The following is a 25,652-nucleotide window of genomic DNA, read 5'->3' as shown; positions in this document are numbered from 1 at the left end:
TTGCTCACACACACTTTTTCAGTTCTGCCCACACATTTTCTATGGGATTGAGGTCAGGGCTTTGTGATGGCCACTCCAATACCTTGACTTTGTTATCCTTAAGCCATTTTGCCACAACTTTGGAAGTATGCTTGGGGTCATTATCAATTTGCAAGACCCATTTGTGACCAAGCTTTAACTTCCTGACTGATGTCTTGAGATGTTGCTTCAATACATCCACATAATTTTGGTACCTAAAGGTGTTTTTGGTACCGAAATTGCTCCCAAGGATGAACCAGACTTGTGGAGGTCTCAATTTTATTTTCTGAGGTCTTGGCTGATGTATTTCGATTTTCCTTTGATGTCAAGCAACGAGGCACTGAGTTTGAAGGTAGGCCTTGAAATACATCCACAGGTACACCTCCAATTGATTCAAATGATGTCAATTAGCCTATCAGAAGCTTCTAAAGCCATGACATCATTTTCTGGAATTTTCCAAGCTGTTTAAAGGCACAGTCAACTTAGTGTATGTAAACTTCTGACCCACTGGACAGATATAGATACTGTATCACCCACTGGACTGTGATACAGTGAATTATAAGTGAAATAATTTGTCTGTAAACAATTGGTGGAAAAAAAGTAGATGTCCTAACCGACTTGCCAAAACTATAGTTTGTTAACAATAAATTTGTGGAGTGGTTGAAAAACAAATTTTATTGACTCCAACCTAAGTGTATGTAAACTTCCGACTTCAACTGTACATGGAGGTTACATACTGGTACAAATATTATCTGTCTTGTCTTCAGTCAGAGAATGTAATGGGTTCCTTGTATGTAACAGTTTGTGAGCTGAAGGATTAACACAGGAAATATTAATTAGCTTTGTGTACACAACCTTCTCATGGTCACTCCATTCTTTTTCTTCCCCTCCACTGCAGTGGACTGCTGGGACGGGCAGGACGGCGAGCCCATCGTCCACCACGGCTATACTCTCACCTCCAAGATCCTCTTCAAAGACGTCATCGAGACCATCAACAAGTACGCCTTTGTGAAGAACGAGTAAGAATTTCTGCTTCTGAGTTCTTAATTATTGTTGTGTCCACAGACATCCTAGCTAGCTTCTCAGGTTAACTGTCCTAACAAAAATACCTGTACAAATCAAAAAGGTTCTTTATAGCAACATGAGGTTGATTTGACATTTCTCTCCCACGTAACATATTTGAATGCCTGTCCTTCATCCTGAGCCTGTATGGGAGAATTTAAGGGAATGAGGCGGTGAATTCAATTGCGTTCCCGTGAGCCTTTTCATGAGATATTGGTCTGAGAGCGTTTTGTCGTGCACGCAATAGCTAAGCCTACCATCATCGTTCATACACCTTAATGGTAACAATATATGTTTCAGATGTAGCCTACTTTACCTTAGGCTTTCTCATATGCTCCAGATATGCTATTATTTTTTATTTTTATTTAAACTTTGTTTAACCAGACATATCAGTTAAGAACAAATTCATCTTCAATGAATGAAATCACACATCATGGCATAAGAGAGACCACAAAAAGAGAGACCTACGACAACAACACAGCATGTTAGCAATGCAACTTGACAACAACATGGTAGCAACACAAAACATGGTACAAACATTGTTGGGCAAAGACAACCTCGGAAATTGCAAGAAGGTAGAGACAACAATACATCACGCGAAGCAGCCACAACTGTCTGTGTCTTTGAATGAAGAGATGGAGATAAAACTGTCCAGCTGTTGTGAAAGCAGAAGCTACACTTCCTGGGGTCCACACAAAACATGAAACATAGCATGATACAGAACATTAATAGACATTAACAGCACACAAGGACAGAACTATATACATGTAAACATGGCCTACATATCAATACATACACACACACTATCTAGGTCCAATAGGGGAGAGGCGTTGTGCCGTGAGGTGTTGCTTTATCCTGTTTTTTTGATCACTTGATTTAGATTTCTGGTAGAAAATCCCAGCTAGCTAAAGTAGCTAGCAAGTCTGTCAGTCTTTTTTTCCTTGTGGAAAAGGTTGTTAGCTAGCTATATCTATTCAGTGTCGGCGAATGGGCCTTTACAACGTCCAAACAAAGTTTACCCTCGGCATCGCTTTCAGGTATTCATAACCTTTAACTTATTCTACATTTTGTTCCTACAGCCTGAAATATGTCATGTTTTCCTTATTACACACAATACTACGCAATGACAAAGTGAAGACACGTTTTCCTTATTACACACAATACTACCCAATGACAACGTGAAGACATGTTTTCCTTATTACACACACTACTACGCAATGACAAAGTGAAAACATGTTTTATTGAAGTTCTTGAAAATGTGTTGAAAATGAAATACAGAAATACCTAATTTAACAAAGTACACCCCCCCCCCCCCACACACACACACACACACACACACACACACACACACAGTCAATATTTTGTGGAAGCACCGTTGGCGGCAGTTCGAGCTGTGAGTCTTTCTTTCTGAGTCTCTAAGAGCTTGGCACAACTGGATTGTACGATATTTGCCCATTATTCTTTGTAAAATTCAAGCTCTGTCAAGTTGATTGTTGATCATTGCTAGACAGCCATTTTCAAGTCTTGCCATAGATGTTCAAGATGATTTAAGTCAAAACTGTAACTAGGCCACTCAGGCACATTCAATGTTGTCTTGGTAAGCAACTCCAGTGTAGATTTAGGTTATTGTTCTGCTGAAAGGGGAATTTGTCTCCTATTGTCTGATAGAAATCAGACTGAACCAGCTTTTCCTCTATGATTTTACCTGTGTTTAGCTCCATTCTGTTTCTTTTTATCATAAAAAACTCCCTAGACCTTGCTGATGACAAGCATATCCATAACATGATGCAGCCACCACCATGCTTGAAAATATGAAGTGGTACTCAGTGATTTGTTTTTTTAACATTTAATTTTATTTCACCTTTTATTTAACCAGGTAGGTCAGTTGAGAACACGTTCTCATTTACAACTGCGACCTGGTTGAGATAGAGCAAAGTAGTGTGACACAAACAACACAGAGTTACACATAAACAAACGTACAGTCAATAACACAATAGAAAAGTCTATATACAGTGTGCCAATGGTTTTGGATTTGGATTTGCCCCAGACATAATGCTTTGTTTTCAGGACATAAAGTTAATTTCTTTGCCACATTTTTTGCAGTATTACTTAAGTGTGTGGTTGCAAACAGGATGTACATTTTGAACTATTTGTATTCTGTACAGGCTTCCTTTTCACTCTGTCATTTAGGTTCATATTGTGGAGTAACTACAATGTTATTGATCCATCCTCAGTTTTCTCCTATCATAGCCATTAAACTCAGTAACAGTTTAAAAGTCACCATTGGCCTCATGGTGAAATCACTGATCAGTTTCCATCCTCTTCTGAGTCAGGAAGGATGCCTGTATCTCTGTAGTGACTGGGTGTATTGATACGCCATTCAAAGTGTAATTAATAACTTCACCATGCTCAAAGGGATATTCAGTGTCTGCTTTTTTCCCCACACATTTACCAATCGGTGCCCTTCTTTGTGAGGCATTGAACAACTTCACTGGTCTTTGTGGTTGAATCTGTTCTTGAAATTCACCACTTGATTGAGGGACCTTAGAGATAATTGTATGTGTGGGGTACAGAGATGGAGTTCAAAAATCATGTTAAACACTATTATTGAACACAGAATATGTCCATGCAACTTATGTGATTTGTTAAGCACCTTTCTACTCCTGAACATTTCTTCTCCTGAAGCTTGCAATAGCTAAGGGTTTGAATACCTATTAACTCAAGACATTTCAGCTTATTCATGTTTTTAATTTTCAAAAAAGCAAAATTCCGCTGACATTATGGGGTGTTGTGTTTTAGATGAGTGATATAAAATATCAAGACATTTTAAATTCAGGCTGAAACTACAAACTGAGGACAAGGTAAAGGGGTGTGAACTGTGCTTCCTGATGCCACTGTATGGTATGTGCCAGATGAACAAGGCTCATGGTGAATTATAGATCTTTCTAAGTCATAAACTATTAAATATGGTTTTCTCAGAATATTCCTATTACTTCTAAGTTGTCCTCAGCGCCTTAGTCTCTTTCATTGAATTGGTTCCCTTGAACCAAGCAAGCGTACAAATTGATGCTCCGCTAGAATCAAAGCAATCATAGACTACACAGTGAGTTCCCGGGATCTTTGTTGAAAGACACTGCTCAACGATGCATTGTATTGTACTCCTATGGGCTCACTGGAGCGAGCGAGTGTTTCCACATGACCTGCACACCCACACAGACCTCATCAGAGATGCGGTGCTGCTGTAGGTGATCATTCTATCAAGACTATCAGAATGCATGCAAACTGTATACGAGAGACTGTATATAGACCCACAAGTAACAGAAAACAATTGGGGGGGGGGGGGGGCGGCGGCTGTGTGTGCCTCTTTTCTTTTTCTAGTACAATGCATTCTGTAGATAATTGATATGAACGGCCAGGAATGTATTCAACTTACAACAAAGAATGTTTGTAATATTTGTTGTTGTTGACATTTTAGAGGGGTTGAGGTTGATCACATCAGAATGATGAAACTGAGAACCCATAGCTGTACTGTCAAGTGTCTGAATAGTGAGCACCTATTGCCAAGGCTGTACCAAAGATGCAGAACTATCTAGATTAGGGGTCTCAACTTACTGTTAGAAGTTAGAATAGTAGAATACACAAGGTGCAATTACGATTTTGTTTTGTGCATCAGCAGTTTAACGTTTGATACTGTATGCCAGTCACATTCATACAATTAACCATGCTAGCTAACAATTTTTAGATTGGTAAGTTAGTTTAGTGGACAGCTACCTAAACTTAGCGAGGGGGGATGCACTGCGGCTCCTCATGAGTTCAGATTTTGCGGCCCCACCCCCATCAAAGTTGCCCATTCCTGATATATATATATATATCTGTCAGTACCTGTGTCTTTGTTCTCAGGTCTCGTAGTGATGGTAACCCACGGCTGTACCTACCTGTCTCTGTGTAACCCGCGGCCTTACCTGTCTCTGTGTAACCCGCGGCCGTATCGGAGTCTCTGTGTAACCCACGTCTGTCTCTGTGTAACCCACATCTCTCTGTGTAACCCACATCTGTCTCTGTCAGCTACCCAGTGATCCTGTCCATTGAGAACCACTGCAGCGTCCCCCAGCAGAAGAAGATGGCCCAGTACCTGGTGGAGGTGATGGGCGACAAGCTGGACCTCTCAGCCATCAAGGCAGATGAACGGGGCCGCCTGCCCTCCCCAGACACTCTTAAAGGGAAGATACTCATCAAGGTAAACACTTTGAATTAACACACACGGTTCCTTCCCAACCGTAATAAACCTGATTCAACAAGCATTGTTCTGCGGCCTGCAATACCTTGCCGGCATGGACACTTACCCTGTCACATCAGAGAAAGTAAGGCGTGGATAGGTTTGCACATTTTGGGGAATATTCAGAGGTGGAAACTTTCCGTGGGAATTAACAGGAATATATGCAAATTAATAAAAAAAGAAACATCCCTTTTTCAGGACCCTGTCTTTCAAAGATAATTTGTAAAATTCAAATAGATCTTCATTGTAAAGAGTTTAAAAACTGTTTCCCATGTGTGTTCAATGAACCATGAACAATTAATGAACATGCACCTGTGGAACGGTCGTTAAGACACTAACAGCTTACAGACGGTAGGCAATTAAGGTCACAGTTATGAAAACTTAGGACACTGAAAAGGCCCTTCTACTGACTCTGGAAAACACCAAAAGAAAGATGCCCAGGGTCCCTGCTCATCTACGTGAACGTGCCTTAGGCATGCTGCAAGGAGGTATGAGGACTGCAGATGTGGCCAGGGCAATAAATTGCAATGTCCGTACTGTGAGACGCCTAGACAGCGCTACAGGGAGACAGAATGGACAGCGGGTCATCCTTGCAGTGGCAGACCACGTGTAACAACACCTGCACATACATCCGAACATCACACCTGCGGGACAGGTACAGGGTGGCAACAACAACTGCCCGAGTTACACCAGGAACACACAGTCCCTCCAATCAGTGCTCAGACTGTCCGCAATAGCCTGAGAGAGGCTGGACTGAGGGCTTGTAGGCCTGTTGTAAGGCAGGTCCTCACCAGACATCACCGGCAACAATGTCGCCTATGGGCACAAACCCACCGTCGCTGGACCAGACAGGACTGGCAAAAAGTGCTCTTCACTGACGAGTCTCGGTTTTGTCTCACCAGGGGTGATGGTCGGATTCGCGTTTATCGTCGAAGGAATGAGCGTTACACCGAGGCCTGTACTCTGGAGCGGGGTCGATTTGGAGGTGGAGGGTCCGTTATGGTCTGGGAGCGGTGTGTCACAGCATCATCGGACTGAGCTTGTTGTCATTGCAGGCAATCTCAACGCTGTGCGTTACAGGGAGACATCCTCCTCCCTCATGTGGTACCCTTCCTGCAGGCTCATCCTGACATGATCCTCTAGCATGACAATGCCACCAGCCATACTGCTCGTTCTGTGTGTGATTTCCTGCAAGACAGGAATGTCAGTGTTCTGCCATGGCCTTTGAAGAGCCCGAATCTCAATCCTATGAGGGCTAGGGCCATTCCCGACAGAAATGTCCAGGAACTTGCAGGTGCCTTGGTGGAAGAATGGGGTAATATCTCACAGCAAGAACTGGTGAATCTGGTGCAGTCCATGAGGAGGAGATGCACTGCAGTGATTAATGCAGCTGGTGGCCACACCAGGTACTGACTGTTACCTTTGATTTTGACCCCCCCTTTGTTCAGGGCCAAATTATTCCATTTCTGTTAGTCACATATCTGTGGAACTTGTTCAGGTCATGTCTCAGGTGTTGAAACTTGTTATGTTCATATAAATATTTACACATGTTAAGTTTGCTGAACATTAACGCAGTTGACAGTGAGGGGACGTTTTTTTTGTTGCTGAGTTTATTAATACCATTTAAATGTAGCTGTTTGCATTGGATATACAGTTGAAGTTGGAGGTTTCCATACAGTTATGTTGGAGTCATTAAAACTTGTCTTTCAACCACTCCACTAATATCTTGTTAACAAACTATAGTTTTGGCAAGTTGATTCGGACATCTACTTTGTGCATGACACACCATTTTTCCAACAATTGTTTAGCCAGCTTATTTCACTTATAATTCACTCTATCACAATTCCAGTGGGTCAGACATTTACATACACTAAGTTGGCTGTGCCTTTTTAAACAGCTTGGAAAATTCCAGAAAATTATGTCATAGCTTTAGAAGCTTCTGATAGGCTAATTGACATAATTTGAGTCAATTGGAGGTGTACCTGTGGATGCATTTCAAGGCCTACTTTCAAACTCAGTGCCTCTTTGCTTGACATGGGAAAATCAAAAGAACAAGAAATTGTCGACTTCCACAAGTCTGGTTCATCATTTGGAGCAATTTCCAAACACCTGAAGATACCACGTTCATCTGTACAAACAATAGTACGCAATTATAAACACCATAGGACCACGCAGCCATCATACCGCTCAGGAAGGAGACGCGTTCTGTCTCCTAGAGATGAACATACTTTGGTGCAAAAAGTACAGATCAATCCCAGAACAACAGCAAAGGACCTTGTGAAGATGCTGGAGGAAACAGGTACAAAAGTATCTATATCCACAGTAAAACAAGCCCTATATCGACATAACCTGAAAGGCTGCTCAGCAAGGAAGAAACCACTGTTCCAAAACCGCCATAAAAAGGCCAAACTACGGTTTGCAAATGCAAATGGGGACAAAGATCGTACTTTTTGGAGAAATGTCCTCTGGTCTGATGAAACAAAAATAGAACTGTTTGGCCATAATGACCATCATTATGTTTGGAGGAAAAAGAGGGAGGCTTTCACGCCGAATAAAACCATCCCAACCGTGAAGCACGAGGGTGGTAGCATCATGTTGTGGCGTTGCTTTGCTGCAGGAGGGACTGGTGCACTTCACAAAATAGATGGCATCATGAGGTAGAATATTATGTGGATATGTTGAAGCAACATCTCAAGACATCAGTCAGGAAGTTAAAGCCTGGTTGCAAAAGGGTCTTCCAAATGGACAATGACCCCAAGCATACTTCCAAAGTTGTGTCAAAATGGCTTAAGCAAAACAAAGTCAAGGTATTGGAGTGGCCATCACAAAGCCCTGACCTCAATACCATAGACAATGTGTGGACAGACCTGAAAAAGTGTGTGTGAGCAAAGAGGCCTACAAACCTGGCTCAGTTACACCAGCTCTGTTAGGAGGAATGGACCAACATTTCACCCAACTTCTTGTGGGAAGCTTGTGGAAAGCTACTCGTAACGTTTGACCCAAGTTAAACAATTTAAAGGCAATGCTACCAAATACTAATTGTGTATATTAACTTCTGACCCACTGGGAATGTGATGAAAGAAATAAAAGCTGAAATAAATAATTCTCTCTACTATTATTCTGACATTTCACATTCTTAAAATATAGTGGTGATCCTAAATGAACTGAGACAGGGAATTTTTAGTTGGATTAAATGTCAGGAATTGTGAAAAACTGAGTTTAAATGCATTTGACTAAGGTGTATGTAAACTTCCAACTTCAACTGTATTTACCATACCATATGGAGACAGAAACATAAACCTTTTACCTTATCATAAGTAGACACTGCAAAGGATTAAGTCCTTCCAATGGAAATGAAAACAATTTAGTTACGAATGTAACTTTATTTAAATGAGGTAACTCTTCACATGGGATGATTTCACTGAACAACAAAAGAAAGGGAATATTGAATGATCCCCAATGATCCATCACATCTCCCCAAAAAAAATTCAACATACATCTGTGAACTGATAGTTTAGAAACTAAAGCTTTGGTTGTCTTCCTCTCAAGCTTCCATGTCTTCTCCCTGGACCTCCTCAATGTCCACCTCTTGAACGTCAGACTCTGAGACCTCATCTTCACTGTCACTTTCCAACCTTGTTGAGGATGGCTCGTTGTCAGGTTCAAAAGTCTCAAATTTCCCCGGATGGCCACCATTTTGTCTACCCTTGTATTGGTCAGCCTGTTGCGTGCTTTGGCGTGTGTGTTCCCAAACAACGACCGGTTGCGCTCTGAGGCAGTTGATGTTGGTGGGATTTGTAGGATGATGGAGGCAACAGAGGAAAGCGCCTCAGATCCACAAATCCCTTCCACCAGGTGGCTGATGAGTTACGTTGGCACGACTGCCCTATTGCATCTCCTTTCCAAAGCCCTTGCTTGGAAGTGCACTTTGCCAGACTGCCAAGAACCTTGCCCTCTTCCAGGCCAAGGTGGTGAGACATGGTAGTGATGACAACATAGGCTTTGTTGATCTCTGCACCAGACAGGATGCTCTTGCCAGCATACTTGGGGTCAAACATGTACGCTGTAGCGTGTTTGGGCTTCAGGAAGAAGTCTTCACACTGTTTGATGTATTTCAGAACTGCAGTTTCTTCTGCTTGGAGCAACAGTGAAGTGGGCAGGGCAGTACGTATTTCTTCTCTTACATCGGGAAGCAGAGTCTGAACATCAGACAGGATGGCATTGTCTCCCTCAATCCGTGCAATGGCTACTGCTATAGGTTTCAGGAGTTTCAGGCTGCTTACCACTCTCCCAAAATACATCATCCAGGAGGATCCTCTTGATGGGGCTGTCCATATCGGCAGACTATGATAAGGCCATTTATTGGAGAGACTCCTTCCCCTCCAGGAGACTGTCAAACATGATGACAACACCACCCCAACGGGTGTTGCTGGGCAGCTTCAATGTGGTGCTCTTTTTCTTCTCACTTTGCTTGGTGAGGCAGATTGCTGCTATAACTTGATGACCCTTCACATACCTAACCATTTCCTTGGCTCTCTTGTAGTTTATCCATTATTTTCAGTGCCATGATGTCCTTGAGGACCAGATTCAATGCATGAGCAGCACAGCCAATGGGTGTGATGTGAGGGTAGGACTCCACTTTAGAACAAGCAGCCTTCATTTTCACAGCATTGTCTGTCACCAGTGCAAATACCTTCTGTGATCCAAGGTCATTGATGACTGCCTTCAGCTCATCTGCAATGTAGAGACCGGTGTGTCTGTTGTACCTTGTGTCTGTGCTCTTGTAGAATACTGGTTGAGTGGTGGAGATGATGTAGTTAATTATTCCTTGCCCACAAACATTCTACCACCCATCAGAGATGATTGCAATACAGTCTACTTTCTCTATGATTTGCTTGACCTTCACTTGAACTCTGCATCCAGCAAATGAGTGGATAAAGCATGTCTGGTTGGAGGGGTGTATGCTGGGCGAAGATCATTCAGAAATCTCTTCCTATACACATTGCCTGTGAGCATCAGAGATGAACCAGTTGCATACACAGCTTGAGCAAGACATTCATCAGTGTTATTCTGACTACGTTCCTCATTGAGTCAAAAAACCTTTGATTCCAGGAGGACCATGAGCTGTTGCTGTTGCTAAAGTGTCTGATTTATAATTTTCACCTCGAATAGAAGTAGAGGGCCTTTTGTCAGAGGTTGCTTGTTGTGAGCGCTAAGGGAACTTCATGCACATGGCCAGATGATTCCGCATCTTTGTTGCATTCTTCAAATATGATTTGGCATGGTATTTGCAAATGTACACAGCTTTCGCTAATGTACACAGCTGCAGTGAAATATCTCCACACATCAGATAGTGCCCGTGGCATTATCCTGTAAAGATTAGAAACAAATGAGTAAAACAGATAATTAAAAAAATCCATGTACAGATAAATAGTTAAGCAGTTAGATTAAACAACTCCTTTGTAAGGTAAATGTTTTAAAATGAAACATGTATGGAAACAGGTGAATTAACAATCAGTTAGCAGGCTCAAGCTAGCAAAACCCCACATGGTAGCAAAAACAAACTAGCAGAAAATGTCAACAAGTTAGAAATGATTGAAACACACTTTGCTGTAGGCTACTATTTACTAGTTAACAAAAAATACTGTATGTCTTATAAAATATATTCACCCCACCCAGTATTGTACTCAAAACTTACCAGAAAGCATGAAGTCCTTGGCTCAGACAATGTAGTAGTGTGGGCTCAATAGCATCTCCTTAGTGTGCAAGATCTTGAAAATCAGCTGTACATGTGATGGAAGAATGCACTGCACATGTGATGGAAGAATGCACTGTCCATGCAGAGTTGCAATTCCATTGAATTGGGGATAGTTTAACCAAAATATGCCACAAGACCTAGAATTGCCTTACGGAAATTGTTCAATCTAGCTGACTTTAGGCCAGTGCATGGTGACAAATCGGTCCACGTCAGATGGCTATGGGTCAATGACCACTCCACTTCCCAGCGCTAGTTACCACACTGTTCTGAGTACAGTCTCGCCTCGCAGCGCTAGTTACCACACTAATAATTTTTACATACTGTTTTAATCATTTCATATGTACTGTATTCTACTGTGTTTTAGTCTATGCCACTCTGATATTGCACGTCCTAATATATATTTACATATTAATTCCATTATTTTACTTTTAGATTTGTGTGTTGTGAATTGTTAGATATTACTGCACTGTTGGAGCTAGGAACACAAGCATTTCACTACACCCACAATATCATCTGCTAAATATGTGTGTCCAATACAATTTGATTTGTTCTGAGTACAGTCTCACTTTGCACCGCTAGTTACTACACAGTCTCACCTCAGCACGTCGGCCCCTGACAGTCAGCCTCATTAGTCAGGAAGTAAAAAAAATCACTCTGATTTGGCCCTAGTGGGCTTCGGTAGTAATCATCTCCTTCATGCCCTCTGATCATGAAATGATGGTGACAGGCCAAATCAATATTGCCGACTGCTATCCTGGTACGGAGACGGGTGTCTAACAGACTGAGGCTGTGTATCCCTCCACCATCTGGAATCTGGGGCCCGGGCCCTGCTGTCATGAATCCAAGCCCCAGTTCCGAAGTCTGCCTTGTGTTATGTACTGACTGCCATGTGGCCTCTGCCCAGTAGAGCTGCGTGTGATGGTACAATAACTGTTACAAGATCATTTGGAATGAGCTGAGGGGACAGATGTTCACTGCAGCTTTACAATCTCGTTTTCATTGTGGATCGTTAGTTTTATCTGCGTTTTCAGTGACCTGTCAACAGTAAGTGGGTGGGGGTTGCGTCTGAACGCATTTCCTATGATGGTTGTAAAAACACTTCATACCAGTAGCACACTGACAGGTTTAACACGGCTCTCTCTCTCTCTCTCTCTTATGGAGGTATTTGTGGTTAGCAGGGCCGTTTGTCATTCAATCAAACTGTCACTTAACAACATGCTAAGAACATGTGACAAAATAGAGCCGTATTGAGAACGGTGACAAATAGAAACATATATGATGTAGAACAGACAGACATTCTTTGTCAAGGAGAATGAGCATTTGTCATCTTAATGAATGATATTTCTATTTGCAACATTTTGGGAGCTTAATGGTTTAGATTGGGGAAATGTGTTGTAAAAGCCACCTCCTAAGCATTAACAAACAATTCAGAAAGTAAACCCAATTCTACGTTTTCTTTATTGAAAAGCTTTAAAGAGAATTTGAATTTAAATTGCTCCTGACACACACAGAGGCCATAGAATGGAGTACGGGTAAAGTTTCCCCCAAAAACACAGATTTTTAAGGTCAGTTGTGTGTCCCCACCCCCTAAAGGTCTAGTCTTACTGGAGTGTTACCTGCTCATAGAGCTGTGCCCAAGGGGCATTTCTTCCCATAAAATGATGCTATTATTAAAACTCTTTGCAATGGAATATGAAACCGTGTTATTCGTATTGGTCATGATCAGATAGTCCCTCCCTCTTTTCAGAACGTTTCATTTCGTTTGGTTTCCTAACGAATATGACCCAGGTATTAACGACACATTTGTCTGCCAGGGAAAGAAACTCCCGTCGAACATTGACGAAGACAACGAAGAGGGTGACGTGACGGATGAAGACAGCGCTGACGAGATGGAGGACGACTGCAAACTGATAAATGGCGATGTAAGGACCCTACCCCTACCCCTCTTCCTCCCTCCATCCCTGCAGCCGTTCTATTCTACTCTACTGTACATTGTGCTAGATGTTGTTCGATGCTAATTGGAGTCTAGAAACGATCTTTGTCTGATTGGCGCTGTTATATTGTACCATTGTGTTCTGGTAAATGTGTGTGCTCGTTTCTGTTCCTGTTTGTTCTTGATGAATGTAGTCTCAATTAAGCATCAGCCACTGTCCGTTGGGGCTCCGTGCTCATGTCTTCGCTGTCATAAAGCTCTTCTCTCTGTCTCTCTGTCTCTGTCTCTGTCTCTGTCTCTGTCTCTGTCTCTCGCTCTCGCTCTCTCTCAAAATGTCATCCGCTCGTTCTGAAGTGGAAGGTACTGTAAAACATCATCACTTTCAGGCTTCTTTAATCATCACCCCAATTATTTTCCATTTAACATACATACTCGCGCTCTACACCGGTGAGTATGCCAGTGCCGAGATATGCATGAAACCACAGACACAGGCTCCATGTTCCTTTCAGGAATTCTGAGATTCTATGAAACCCTAATCAAAGTGAGAAGCTTCCTTTTCCTTACCCAATCATATGACAGTATGGCTGTCATCAAGCCATTTCAGGTTAGTGGACATGAAGGAAAGGAGTTGTGGAATGAAAACCAGAGCCATATGCCTACATGTAAACTACTAAGATTCTGATGGAAACTACTAAGATTACTGGAATTTAGAGCTTGCTATGTACATCCTTCTTAAGAGGCTGAAACGTGCTGCTTACTTACAGTACATCTCAAGGCGTTGCTTATGTGCACTTGGAGAGGACTGGGAGTTGGTTTGTGGTAAACTTCGCCACCTAGTGGTAGAAGCATGCAAATGCTTTTAAACCATTTTAAAATTAAATTAGGCTGCATGTTCAACTTTCATACCCATGGTGTCATTTCAGCCTTTACATATGAAACATATTATATAGTGCATAATGAACAGTAATCTAATTCTCCCGGATGTCACACAAAATGCAGTGTGAATCCATTATGCATAATTTACATGTTAGTCATTTATCAGACACTTTATCCAGAGCGACTTACAGGAGCAATTTGGGTTAAGGGTCTTGCTCAAGGCCACATCACCAGTTTTTTTCACCTAGTCGGCTCGGGGATTCAAAGCAGCAACCTTTCGGTTACTCGCCCACCCCCCCTCCCCATCATGTCTTATATCAGTCAGTTATGAGGGTCTGGAAGTCACCAGGCATTTTGTCATCAAGAAGTTATCTCAACTGATGAAATATGTTATATAATGAAATATGTACTCGTTTCAAATGGCAACTTATTCCCTATAGTGCACTATTTAAGGATATTAGTGTTGTCTTCCCTCAACTGCAACAGTTTTCTATCAACATTATTGTGTATCGAGTGTCATTGGTGACATATTGCACGACCAACCATTCCTTTTGTCAATCAGAAAAGGCAACTAGCTAGTTCTGGTTATCGCTCTGTTTTCAGTACTTCTCTAAACAGACCTTTTTCTTCTTCACTGTTTATGTTTGCTCCTCCCTCCAGACGTCCATGACCAGGAAGCAGGTGGAGAACGTGGCTAAGAAGAAGCTGGACAACCTGATGAAGGAGTCTAAGATCCGTGACCAGGAGGACCCCGACAGCTTCACCCTCGCTGCTCAGCCCCGATCGGGAAAGACCACCGACAAGTCACCCTCCAAGGTAACACCCGCGGCTCTGTAGACCAGACCTGGGTTCAAATACTACTTGAAATCTTTCTTGTAGTTCTTGGCACTATTGAGACTTTTCAATTGGTTCCATTACAACAGGCATACACACCCACTGCAAATGTAGTCTGCCACACACACACTGCAAATGTAGTCTGCCACACACACACCCACTGCAAATGTAGTCTGCCACACACACACTGCAAATGTAGTCTGCCACACACACACCCACTGCAAATGTAGTCTGCCACACACACACCCACTGCAAATGTAGTCTGCCACACACATACCCACTGCAAATGTAGTCTGCCACACGCACACCCACTGCAAATGTAGTCTGCCACACACACACCCACTGCAAATGTAGTCTGCCACACACATACCCACTGCAAATGTAGTCTGCCACACACATACCCACTGCAAATGTAGTCTGCCACACGCACACCCACTGCAAATGTAGTCTGCCACACACACACCCACTGCAAATGTAGTCTGCCACACACATACCCACTGCAAATGTAGTCTGCCACACACATACCCACTGCAAATGTAGTCTGCCACACACATACCCACTGCAAATGTAGTCTGCCACACACATACCCACTGCAAATGTAGTCTGCCACACGCACACCACTGCAAATGTAGTCTGCCACACACATACCCACTGCAAATGTAGTCTGCCACACCCACACCCACTGCAAATGTAGTCTGCCACAAGCATACCCACTGCAAATGTAGTCTGCCACACACATACCCACTGCAAATGTAGTCTGCCACACACACACCCACTGCAAATGTAGTCTGCCACACACACACCCACTGCAAATGTAGTCTGCCACACACACCCACTGCAAATGTAGTCTGCCACACACACACCCACTGCAAATGTAGTCTGCCACACAAAATATTTCTATCTATATTCTGCCAGGCTTATTCTGCCACTCTCAGTAATATATGTGGTATTTTGTGTATGTGGTATTTTGTGTATGTAAAGTCTATGTAGATAAAGTGTTTGTACTCTCTTTCTCTTCCAGGGTAAAGGTGATGATGGTGCAGAAATAGGGGACGAAGCCAACCCCAGCACTAACAAGCGTCTGGGTAGGACCTTCATGGGCAGCTTCTCTAAACGCAAGGTGGGCATCACCCCTCCCCCCCTCTCCTTTCCACCTTCACAGTTCATCTCTCTCCACCTTCACAGTTCATCTCTCTCCACCTTCACAGTTCATCTCTCTCCACCTTCACAGTTCATCTCTCTCCACCTTCACAGTTCATCTCTCTCCACCTTCACAGTTCATCTCTCTCCACCTTCACAGTTCATCTCTCCACCTTCACAGTTCATCTCTCTCCACCTTCACAGTTCATCTCTCTCCACCTTCACAGTTCATCTCTCTCCACCTTCACAGTTCATCTCTCTCAATTCATTTCAAAGGGCTTTATTGGCATGGGGAAAAACATGTTTACATTGTCAAAGCAAGTGAAAAGAATAATTAACAAAAGTGAAATAAACAATCAGAAATGAACAGTGAACATTACAGAAGTTTCAAAGGAATAGAGACATTTCAAATGTCATTATGTCTATATACAGTGTTATAATGATGTGCAAATAGTTCAAGTACAAAAGGGAAAATAAATTAACATAAATATGGGTTGTATTTACAATGGTGTTTGTTCTTCACTGGTTGCCCTTTTCTTGTGGCAACAGGTCACAAATCGTGCTGCTGTGATGGCACACTGTGGAATTTCACCTACTAGATATGGATGTTTATTGAAATCGTGTTTGTTTTCGAATTCTTTGTGGATCTGTGTAATCTGAGGGAAATACGTCTCTCTAATATGGTCATACATTGGGCAGGAGGTTAGGAGGTGCAGCTCAGTTTCCACCTCATGTTGTGGGCAGTGTGCACATAGCCTGTCTTCTCCTGAGAGCCAGGTCCGACTATTTCAATAACAAGGCTATGCTCACTCTATACACAGTTAAAGCTTTCCTTAAGTTTGGGTCAGTCACAGTGGTCAGCTATTCTGTCACTGTACTCTCAGTTTAGGGCCAAATAGCATTCTAGTTTGCTCTGTTTTTTTTGTTAATTCTTTCCAATGTGTCATGTAATTATCTTTTTGTTTTCACATGATTTGCTTGGGTCTAATTGTGCTGCTGTCCTGGGGCTCTGTAGGGTGTGTTTGTGTTTGTGAACACAGCCCCAGGGACAGCTTGCTTAGGGGACTCTTCTCCAGGTTCATCTCTCTGTAGGTGATGGCTTTGTTGTGGAAGGTTTGGGAATCGCTTCCTTTTAGGTGGTTATAGAATTTAACGACTCTTTTCAAGATTTTGATAATTAGCAGGTATCGTCCTAATTCTACTCTGCATGCATATATTTGGTATTTTACATTGTACACAGAGGATGTTTTTGCAGAATTCTGCATGCAGTCTCATTTTGGTGTTTGTCCCATTTTGTGAATTCTTGGTTGGTGAGCGGACCCCAGACCTCACAACCATAAAGGACAATGGGTTCTATGACTGATTCAAGTATTTTTAGCCTGATCCGAATTGGGATGTCTAATTGTATGTTCCTGTTGATGGTGTAGAAGGCCCTTCTAGCACAGTTTTGTGGAAGTTACCTGTGGCGCTGATGTTTAGGCCGAGTTGGGTATAGTTTTTTGTGTGCTCTAGGGCAACGGTGTCTAGAAGCAATTTGTATTTGCAGCCCTGGTAACTGGACCTGTTTTGGAACACCATTATTTTGGTCTTACTGAGATTTACTGTCAGGGCCCAGGTCTGACATAATCTGTGCCGAAGATCTAGGTGATGCTGTAGGCCCTCCTTGGTTGGGAACAGATCTAGGTGATGCTGTAGGCCCTCCTTGGTTGGGAACAGATCTAGGTGATGCTGTAGACCCTCCTTGGTTGGTGACAGATCTAGGTGCTGCTGTAGTTCCTCCTTGGTTGGTGACAGATCTAGGTGCTGCTGTAGTTCCTCCTTGGTTGGGAACAGATCTAGGTGATGCTGTAGGCCCTCCTTGGTTGGGAACAGATCTAGGTGCTGCTGAAGGCCCTCCTTGGTTGGGAACAGATCTAGGTGCTGCTGAAGGCCCTCCTTGGTTGGGAACAGATCTAGGTGCTGCTGTAGGCCCTCCTTGGTTGGGAACAGATCTAGGTGATGCTGTAGGCCCTCCTTGGTTGGGGACAGATCTAGGTGATGCTGTAGGCCCTCCTTGGTTGGTGACAGATCTAGGTGCTGCTGAAGGCCCTCCTTGGTTGGGAACAGATCTAGGTGCTGCTGTAGGCCCTCCTTGGTTGGGAACAGATCTAGGTGATGCTGTAGGCCCTCCTTGGTTGGGAACAGATCTAGGTGATGCTGTAGGCCCTCCTTGGTTGGGAACAGATCTAGGTGCTGCTGTAGGCCCTCCTTGGTTGGTGACAGATCTAGGTGATGCTGTAGACCCTCCTTGGTTGGTGACAGATCTAGGTGCTGCTGTAGACCCTCCTTGGTTGGGAACAGATCTAGGTGCTGCTGTAGGCCCTCCTTGGTTGGGAACAGATCTAGGTGCTGCTGTAGGCCCTCCTTGGTTGGTGACAGATCTAGGTGCTGCTGTAGACCCTCCTTGGTTGGGAACAGATCTAGGTGCTGCTGTAGGCCCTCCTTGGTTGGGAACAGATCTAGGTGCTGCTGTAGGCCCTCCTTGGTTGGGAACAGATCTAGGTGCTGCTGTAGGCCCTCCTTGGTTGGTGACAGAAGCACCAGATCATCAGTAGACATTTGACTTCAGCTTCCAGTAGAGTGAGGTCAGGTGCTGCAGACTATATTATATATATATATATATTTATATATTAATGCCATCGCCAATTCGTTGATATAAAATATTTACAGGACATTCAAAAAGCATTTAGACCCCCTGACTTTTTCCCCATTTAGCTGTTACAGCCTTATTCTAGAATTGATTAAATCGTTGTTGTTTTTTTACCCATCAACCTACACACAAATCCCCATAATGACAAAGCAAAAACTGTTTTTTCGACATTTTTGCCAATGTGTTAAAAAAAACTGAAATACCTTATTTACATAAGTATTCAGACCCTTTGTTATGAGACTCGAAATTGAGCTCAGGTGCATCCTGTTTCCATTGATCATCCTTGATCCATTGATCATCCTTGATCTTGGAAACAATGGATGATCTCTCTCTTACTCCATTACCAGTGCATCTCTCTCTCTCAGTGCATCTCTCTGGGGTTGTGTTCAGTTAGGGCCCAGTGAAATGTTTTGGACCCAGAACAGAGTGTTGTGTCCACTCCTATCCAGCTGTCTCTGCATCCTGTTGTCTCCACACCTGTACAGGTGTCCCTGCTTCCTGTTGTTTGAACTGTTGCCCAGGTGTGCCTGCTTCCTGTTGTCTCCACAGGAGACATGGCAGACTAGACCCTATATAGTCCACTACTTCTGTACTAAAGTACTGTATAGGGATAGGATGTAATAATATACTGTATAGGATGTAGTAATATAATGTACAGTATAGGATGTAGTAATATTATATACTGGATAGGATGTAGTAATACACTGGATAGGATGTAGTAATATTATATACTGTATACTGGATAGGATGTAGTAATATGATATACTGGATAGGATGTAGTAATATTATATACTGTATACTGGATAGGATGTAGTAATATACTGAATATTATGTAGTAATATTATATACTGAATAGGATGTAGTAATATTATATACTGGATAGGATGTAGTAATATACTGGATAGGATGTAGTAATATACTGAATAGGATGTAGTAATATTATATACTGGATAGGATGTAGTAATATGCTGAATAGGATGTAGTAATATTATATACTGGATAGGATGTAGTAATATTATATACTGTATACTGGATAGGATGTAGTAATATACTGAATATGATCTAGTAATATTATATACTGTATACTGAATAGGATGTAGTAATATTATATACTGTATACTGGATAGGATGTAGTAATATACTGAATATGATCTAGTAATATGATATACTGTATACTGAATAGGATGTAGTAATATTATATACTGTATACTGAATAGGATGTAGTAATATTATATACTGTATACTGGATAGGATGTAGTAATATTATATACTGTATACTGAATAGGATGTAGTAATATACTGTGCTGTGTTGGGATGGGATGTGGTAATATCATATACTGTTTCGTGGTAGGATTTAGTAATATACTTTACTGTATAGTGATAGAATATACAGTAGTAACATGCTGTATTGTGATAAGATGCACTACCAGACGCTGCTCTTCTCTGAGTCTATAGTGCCGTTGTGACTGTATTTGTTTGACTGTATTTGACCTTTCCCTTCCAGAAAAAGACTGTCAAGCTGAAGAAGACCAACAGCCTTGAAGACATCGACACAGACCAGGAGAGCACCAGCAGCGCCACCCGGGCCCCCCTGCATCACAGCAGGTACTGTTACCATTAAGTTATACCTGCACCACAGTTACAGTACTCATGGAAAACACTTGTACTGGGAGACGCTCTACTGTAAGCTTAGATGTACCAAAGATGTGTCCCTCTGGCTCATTGGTTGTTCTCCTGCAGGAAGAAGACCATGAAGCTGACCAGGGCTCTGTCAGACTTGGTCAAATACACCAAGTCAGTGGGCGTCTCCGACATAGAGAAACAAGGTGAGCAGGGGGAACAAAACTCTCCCTACCTGAACCTGCTTCAGTATACTGACACTGGCCCCATCTCTCTACCTGAACCTGCTTCATTGTACTGACACTGGCCCCGTCTCCCTACCTGAACCTGCTTCATTGTACTGACACTGGCCCCATCTCTCTACCTGAACCTGCTTCATTGTACTGACACTGGCCCGTCTCCCTACCTGAACCTGCTTCATTGTACTGACACTGGCCCCGTCTCTCTACCTGAACCTGCTTCAGTATACTGACACTGGCCCCGTCTCTCTACCTGAACCTGCTTCATTGTACTGACACTGGCCCGTCTCTCTACCTGAACCTGCTTCATTGTACTGACACTGGCCCGTCTCCCTACTTGTACCTGCTTCACTATACAGACACTGGCCCGTCTCCCTACCTGAACCTGCTTCACTATACAGACACTGGCCCGTCTCCCTACCTGAACCTGCTTCACTATACAGACACTGGCCCGTCTCTCTACCTGAACCTGCTTCATTATACAGACACTGGCCCGTCTCTCTACATGTACCTGCTTCACTATACAGACACTGGCCCGTCTCCCTACCTGAACCTGCTTCACTATACTGACACTGGCCCGTCTCCCTACCTGAACCTGCTTCACTATACTGACACTGGCCCGTCTCTCTACGTGTACCTGCTTCACTATACAGACACTGGCCCGTCTCCCTACCTGAACCTGCTTCACTATACTGACACTGGCCCGTCTCCCTACCTGTACCTGCTTCACTATACAGACACTGGCCCGTCTCCCTACCTGTACCTGCTTCACTATACAGACACTGGCCCGTCTCCCTACCTGAATCTGCTTCATTATACTGACACTGGCCCGTCTCCCTACCTGAATCTGCTTCATTATACTGACACTGGCCCGTCTCCCTACCTGAACCTGCTTCATTGTACTGACACTGGCCCCGTCTCTCTACCTGAACCTGCTTCAGTATACTGACACTGGCCCCGTCTCTCTACCTGAACCTGCTTCATTGTACTGACACTGGCCCGTCTCTCTACCTGAACCTGCTTCATTGTACTGACACTGGCCCGTCTCCCTACCTGTACCTGCTTCACTATACAGACACTGGCCCGTCTCCCTACTTGTACCTGCTTCACTATACAGACACTGGCCCGTCTCCCTACCTGAACCTGCTTCACTATACAGACACTGGTCCGTCTCCCTACCTGAACCTGCTTCACTATACAGACACTGGCCCGTCTCTCTACCTGAACCTGCTTCATTATACAGACACTGGCCCGTCTCTCTACATGTACCTGCTTCACTATACAGACACTGGCCCGTCTCTCTACCTGAACCTGCTTCACTATACAGACACTGGCCCGTCTCCCTACCTGAATCTGCTTCACTATACAGACACTGGCCCGTCTCCCTACCTGTACCTGCTTCACTATACAGACACTGGCCCGTCTCCCTACCTGAACCTGCTTCACTATACTGACACTGGCCCGTCTCCCTACCTGAATCTGCTTCATTATACAGACACTGGCCCGTCTCTCTACCTGAACCTGCTTCACTATACTGACACTGGCCCGTCTCCCTACCTGAATCTGCTTCATTATACTGACACTGGCCCGTCTCTCTACCTGAACCTGCTTCACTATACAGACACTGGCCCGTCTCTCTACTTGAACCTGCTTCACTATACAGACACTGGCCCCATCTCCCTACCTGTACCTGCTTCACTATACAGACACTGGCCCCAAAGATACTGCACTTTTCTCTTTTCCTACTGCTGTATCTATTTTTAAAGTCCAAACAGTGTTCTCATTTAATCACTACAATGAAAGATCTAAATAACATGTGTTGATATGTTTTTTCCCCAAAGCCAAAATAAAGTGTGTGTGTGTGTGTGTCTTCCAGCCGCCAGCTCCAGTTGGCAGGTGTCTTCTCTGAGCGAGACCAAGGCCCACCAGATCATGCAGCAGAAAGCCGACACCTTCATCCACTTTAACCAGCGGCAGCTCTCGCGCGTCTACCCCTCCTCCTACCGTGTGGACTCTTCCAACTTCAATCCCCAGCCCTTCTGGAATGCTGGATGCCACCTGGGTAATGGGGGGGGGGGGGGGATCCATGTCCAGATTTAAACTTTTAACATGTTTGGTAATATTGAGCCCCACTCTAGCCAGTGAATTCTCCAATGGCTCCCTCAGAATTTCGATCCATTTGCCCAAATATTTTCTGATTTTAAAAGTGTTGTTCAAATGTTATTATTATTATTATTATTTTCTGACTAATTGGAAATGTTTTGATTTGTGTGGTTGTCAGTGGCGTTGAACTACCAGTCAGAAGGGAGAGTTCTCCAGCTGAACAGAGCCAAGTTCAACAGCAACGGCAACTGTGGCTTCATCCTGAAGCCGGCCTGTATGTGTGAAGGTATGTTGTGGCATCCTCACATTGATTTCATAGCTAAAGGCTAGTGCACATCGTAGCAAAACCTTTTTGCAACAGAAAACAAAAATGAGCGTTTCTTATTTGACAAGTTCAGTCTCCCTGTTTCAGTTTTGTTTTTCTTTTAGTTTTGTTCATATTGAATATGACCCAGGTATCTACCATGGGAAAGACTAAGTAATTTTGTCCCTCCATGCCTCCTGTAGGTGCCTTTAACCCCATGATAGAGGATCCATTTCCAGGGCAGATGAAGAAACAACTGGTGCTGAAGATCATCAGTGGGCAACAGCTACCGAAGCCCAAAGACTCTATGCTGGGGGACAGAGGAGAGGTAATTATTTATTTATCGTAAAAAATAAATACAATTCCCATTTCTCACAATGACCTTTCTATGGATTTATTTTGAGGAATATCCAAAACCTCAATCATTTGTGGGTCAAATTCACACGGAATGTCCCCATCACAGGAGGCAGGTGAAGGGAGGACCACATAATAATGTCCCCATCACAGGAGGCAGGTGAAGGGAGGACCACATAATAATGTCCCCATCACAGGAGACAGGTGAAGGGAGGACCACATAATAATGTCCCCATCACAGGAGGCAGGTGAAGGGAGGACCACATAATAATGTCCCCATCACAGGAGGCAGGTGAAGGGAGGACCACATAATAATGTCCCCATCACAGGAGGCAGGTGAAGGGAGGACCACATAATAATGTCCCCATCACAGGAGACAGGTGAAGGGAGGACCACATAATGTCCCCATCACAGGAGGCAGGTGAAGGGAGGACCACATAATAATGGCTGGAATGGAATATTATCAACCACATGGAAAACATGTTTGATGCGTTCGATTCCATTTATTCCGTTCCAGCCAATTACTGTAAGCCCATCCTCCCCAATTAAGGTGCCACCAGCCGCCTGTGGTCCCTGTTAGTACTACTGCTACTACTTGGTTTGGTGAAGCCTCTAAATGTTCTCTGTCCATCTGCCTTGTCAGATTATCGACCCCTTTGTGGAGGTGGAGATCATTGGTCTACCAGTGGACTGCTGTAAGGAACAGACCAGGGTGGTGGATGACAACGGTGAGTATGTTGGAATAATACGTTGGCTAAATGTGTGTTGCACCAGCTATACTATGTCTTATAGGTTGGGTTAAGTCGTGGGTTTCATTTTTGTGTGTCTTGTATAATTGAGGAGGTTAGCACCGGCATAGTGCACTGCTAGCACTACTTGGTCTCCAGACACACCATACCTGAATGATTTATGAGTGATGAGACTGGCTCTCTAACTCCTCTCTCTCCCACTCTCCTACTTTCCCTCCCTCTACTTTCCATTTATCCTACTCTCTCTCCCTCTCTCATACTCTCTTACTCGCTCTCTCTCCCTCTCTCCCTCCCTCTCCTACTCTTTCTTTCTTTCTTTCTCTCTCCTTCTCTTTCTCTCCTGCTCTTTCTCTTTCTCTCCTGCTCTTTCTCCCTCTCCTGCTCTTTCTCCCTCTCCTGCTCTTTCTCCCTCTCCTGCTCTTTCTCTTTCTCTCCTGCTCTTTCTCCCTCTCCTGCTCTTTCTCCCTCTCCTGCTCTTTCTCCCTCTCCTGCTCTTTCTCCCTCTCCTGCTCTTTCTCCCTCTCCTGCTCTTTCTCCCTCTCCTGCTCTTTCTCTTTCTCTCCTGCTCTTTCTCCCTCTCCTGCTCTTTCTCCCTCTCCTGCTCTTTCTCGCTCTCCTGCTCTTTCTCGCTCTCCTGCTCTTTCTCCCTCTCCTGCTCTTTCTCCCTCTCCTGCTCTTTCTCCCTCTCCTGCTCTTTCTCCCTCTCCTGCTCTTTCTCCCTCTCCTGCTCTTTCTCCCTCTCCTGCTCTTTCTCTTTCTCTCCTGCTCTTTCTCTCTCTCCCTCTCTCCCTCCCTCTCCTACTCTTTCTTTCTTTCTTTCTTTCTCTCTCCTTCTCTTTCTCTCCTGCTCTTTCTCTTTCTCTCCTGCTCTTTCTCCCTCTCCTGCTCTTTCTCCCTCTCCTGCTCTTTCTCTTTCTCTCCTGCTCTTTCTCTCCTGCTCTTTCTCTTTCTCTCCTGCTCTTTCTCCCTCTCCTGCTCTTTCTCTTTCTCTCCTGCTCTTTCTCTCCTGCTCTTTCTCCCTCTCCTGCTCTTTCTCCCTCTCCTACTCTTTCTTTCTTTCTTTCTTTCTCTCTCCTTCTCTTTCTCTCCTGCTCTTTCTCTTTCTCTCCTGCTCTTTCTCTCCTGCTCTTTCTCCCTCTCCTGCTCTTTCTCCCTCTCCTACTCTTTCTTTCTTTCTTTCTTTCTCTCTCCTTCTCTTTCTCTCCTGCTCTTTCTCTTTCTCTCCTGCTCTTTCTCCCTCTCCTGCTCTTTCTCTTTCTCTCCTGCTCTTTCTCTCCTGCTCTTTCTCCCTCTCCTGCTCTTTCTCCCTCTCCTGCTCTTTCTCCCTCTCCTGCTCTTTCTCCCTCTCCTGCTCTTTCTCCCTCTCCTGCTCTTTCTCCCTCTCCTGCTCTTTCTCCCTCTCCTGCTCTTTCTCCCTCTCCTGCTCTTTCTCCCTCTCCTGCTCTTTCTCCCTCTCCTGCTCTTTCTCCCTCTCCTGCTCTTTCTCCCTCTCCTGCTCTTTCTCCCTCTCCTGCTCTTTCTCGCTCTCCTGCTCTTTCTCCCTCTCCTGCTCTTTCTCCCTCTCCTGCTCTTTCTCCCTCTCCTGCTCTTTCTCCCTCTCCTGCTCTTTCTCCCTCTCCTGCTCTTTCTCGCTCTCCTGCTCTTTCTCGCTCTCCTGCTCTTTCTCCCTCTCCTGCTCTTTCTCCCTCTCCTGCTCT

At 43.9% G+C, this 25,652-nt stretch overlaps 1 protein-coding gene across 7 annotated transcripts in view; it reads left to right on the top strand.

Annotated features, from left to right (window-relative positions):
- LOC110531267 (1-phosphatidylinositol 4,5-bisphosphate phosphodiesterase eta-2) overlaps nt 1–25,652 on the top strand; it is a 115,683-nt gene that overhangs the window by 65,171 nt on the left and 24,860 nt on the right. For all 7 annotated transcript variants that reach the window (XM_090185400.1, XM_090185403.1, XM_090185399.1 and 4 more), the window contains exons 8-18: nt 917–1,037; nt 5,146–5,317; nt 12,929–13,036; nt 14,584–14,739; nt 15,779–15,877; nt 20,091–20,191; nt 20,327–20,412; nt 22,322–22,507; nt 22,727–22,834; nt 23,056–23,180; nt 23,850–23,934. In XM_090185400.1, the coding sequence (XP_090041526.1) occupies nt 917–1,037; nt 5,146–5,317; nt 12,929–13,036; nt 14,584–14,739; nt 15,779–15,877; nt 20,091–20,191; nt 20,327–20,412; nt 22,322–22,507; nt 22,727–22,834; nt 23,056–23,180; nt 23,850–23,934 (1,347 nt within the window). The remainder of the gene's footprint in view (nt 1–916; nt 1,038–5,145; nt 5,318–12,928; nt 13,037–14,583; nt 14,740–15,778; nt 15,878–20,090; nt 20,192–20,326; nt 20,413–22,321; nt 22,508–22,726; nt 22,835–23,055; nt 23,181–23,849; nt 23,935–25,652) is intronic.

Source organism: Oncorhynchus mykiss, chromosome 9 (assembly GCF_057628025.1).
Source record: "Oncorhynchus mykiss isolate SJ-2025 chromosome 9, ASM5762802v1, whole genome shotgun sequence".
Classification (NCBI taxonomy): domain Eukaryota; kingdom Metazoa; phylum Chordata; class Actinopteri; order Salmoniformes; family Salmonidae; genus Oncorhynchus; species Oncorhynchus mykiss.
Note: the sequence above shows the minus strand (reverse complement) of the source record. Positions and strands in the feature narration are given on the sequence as shown.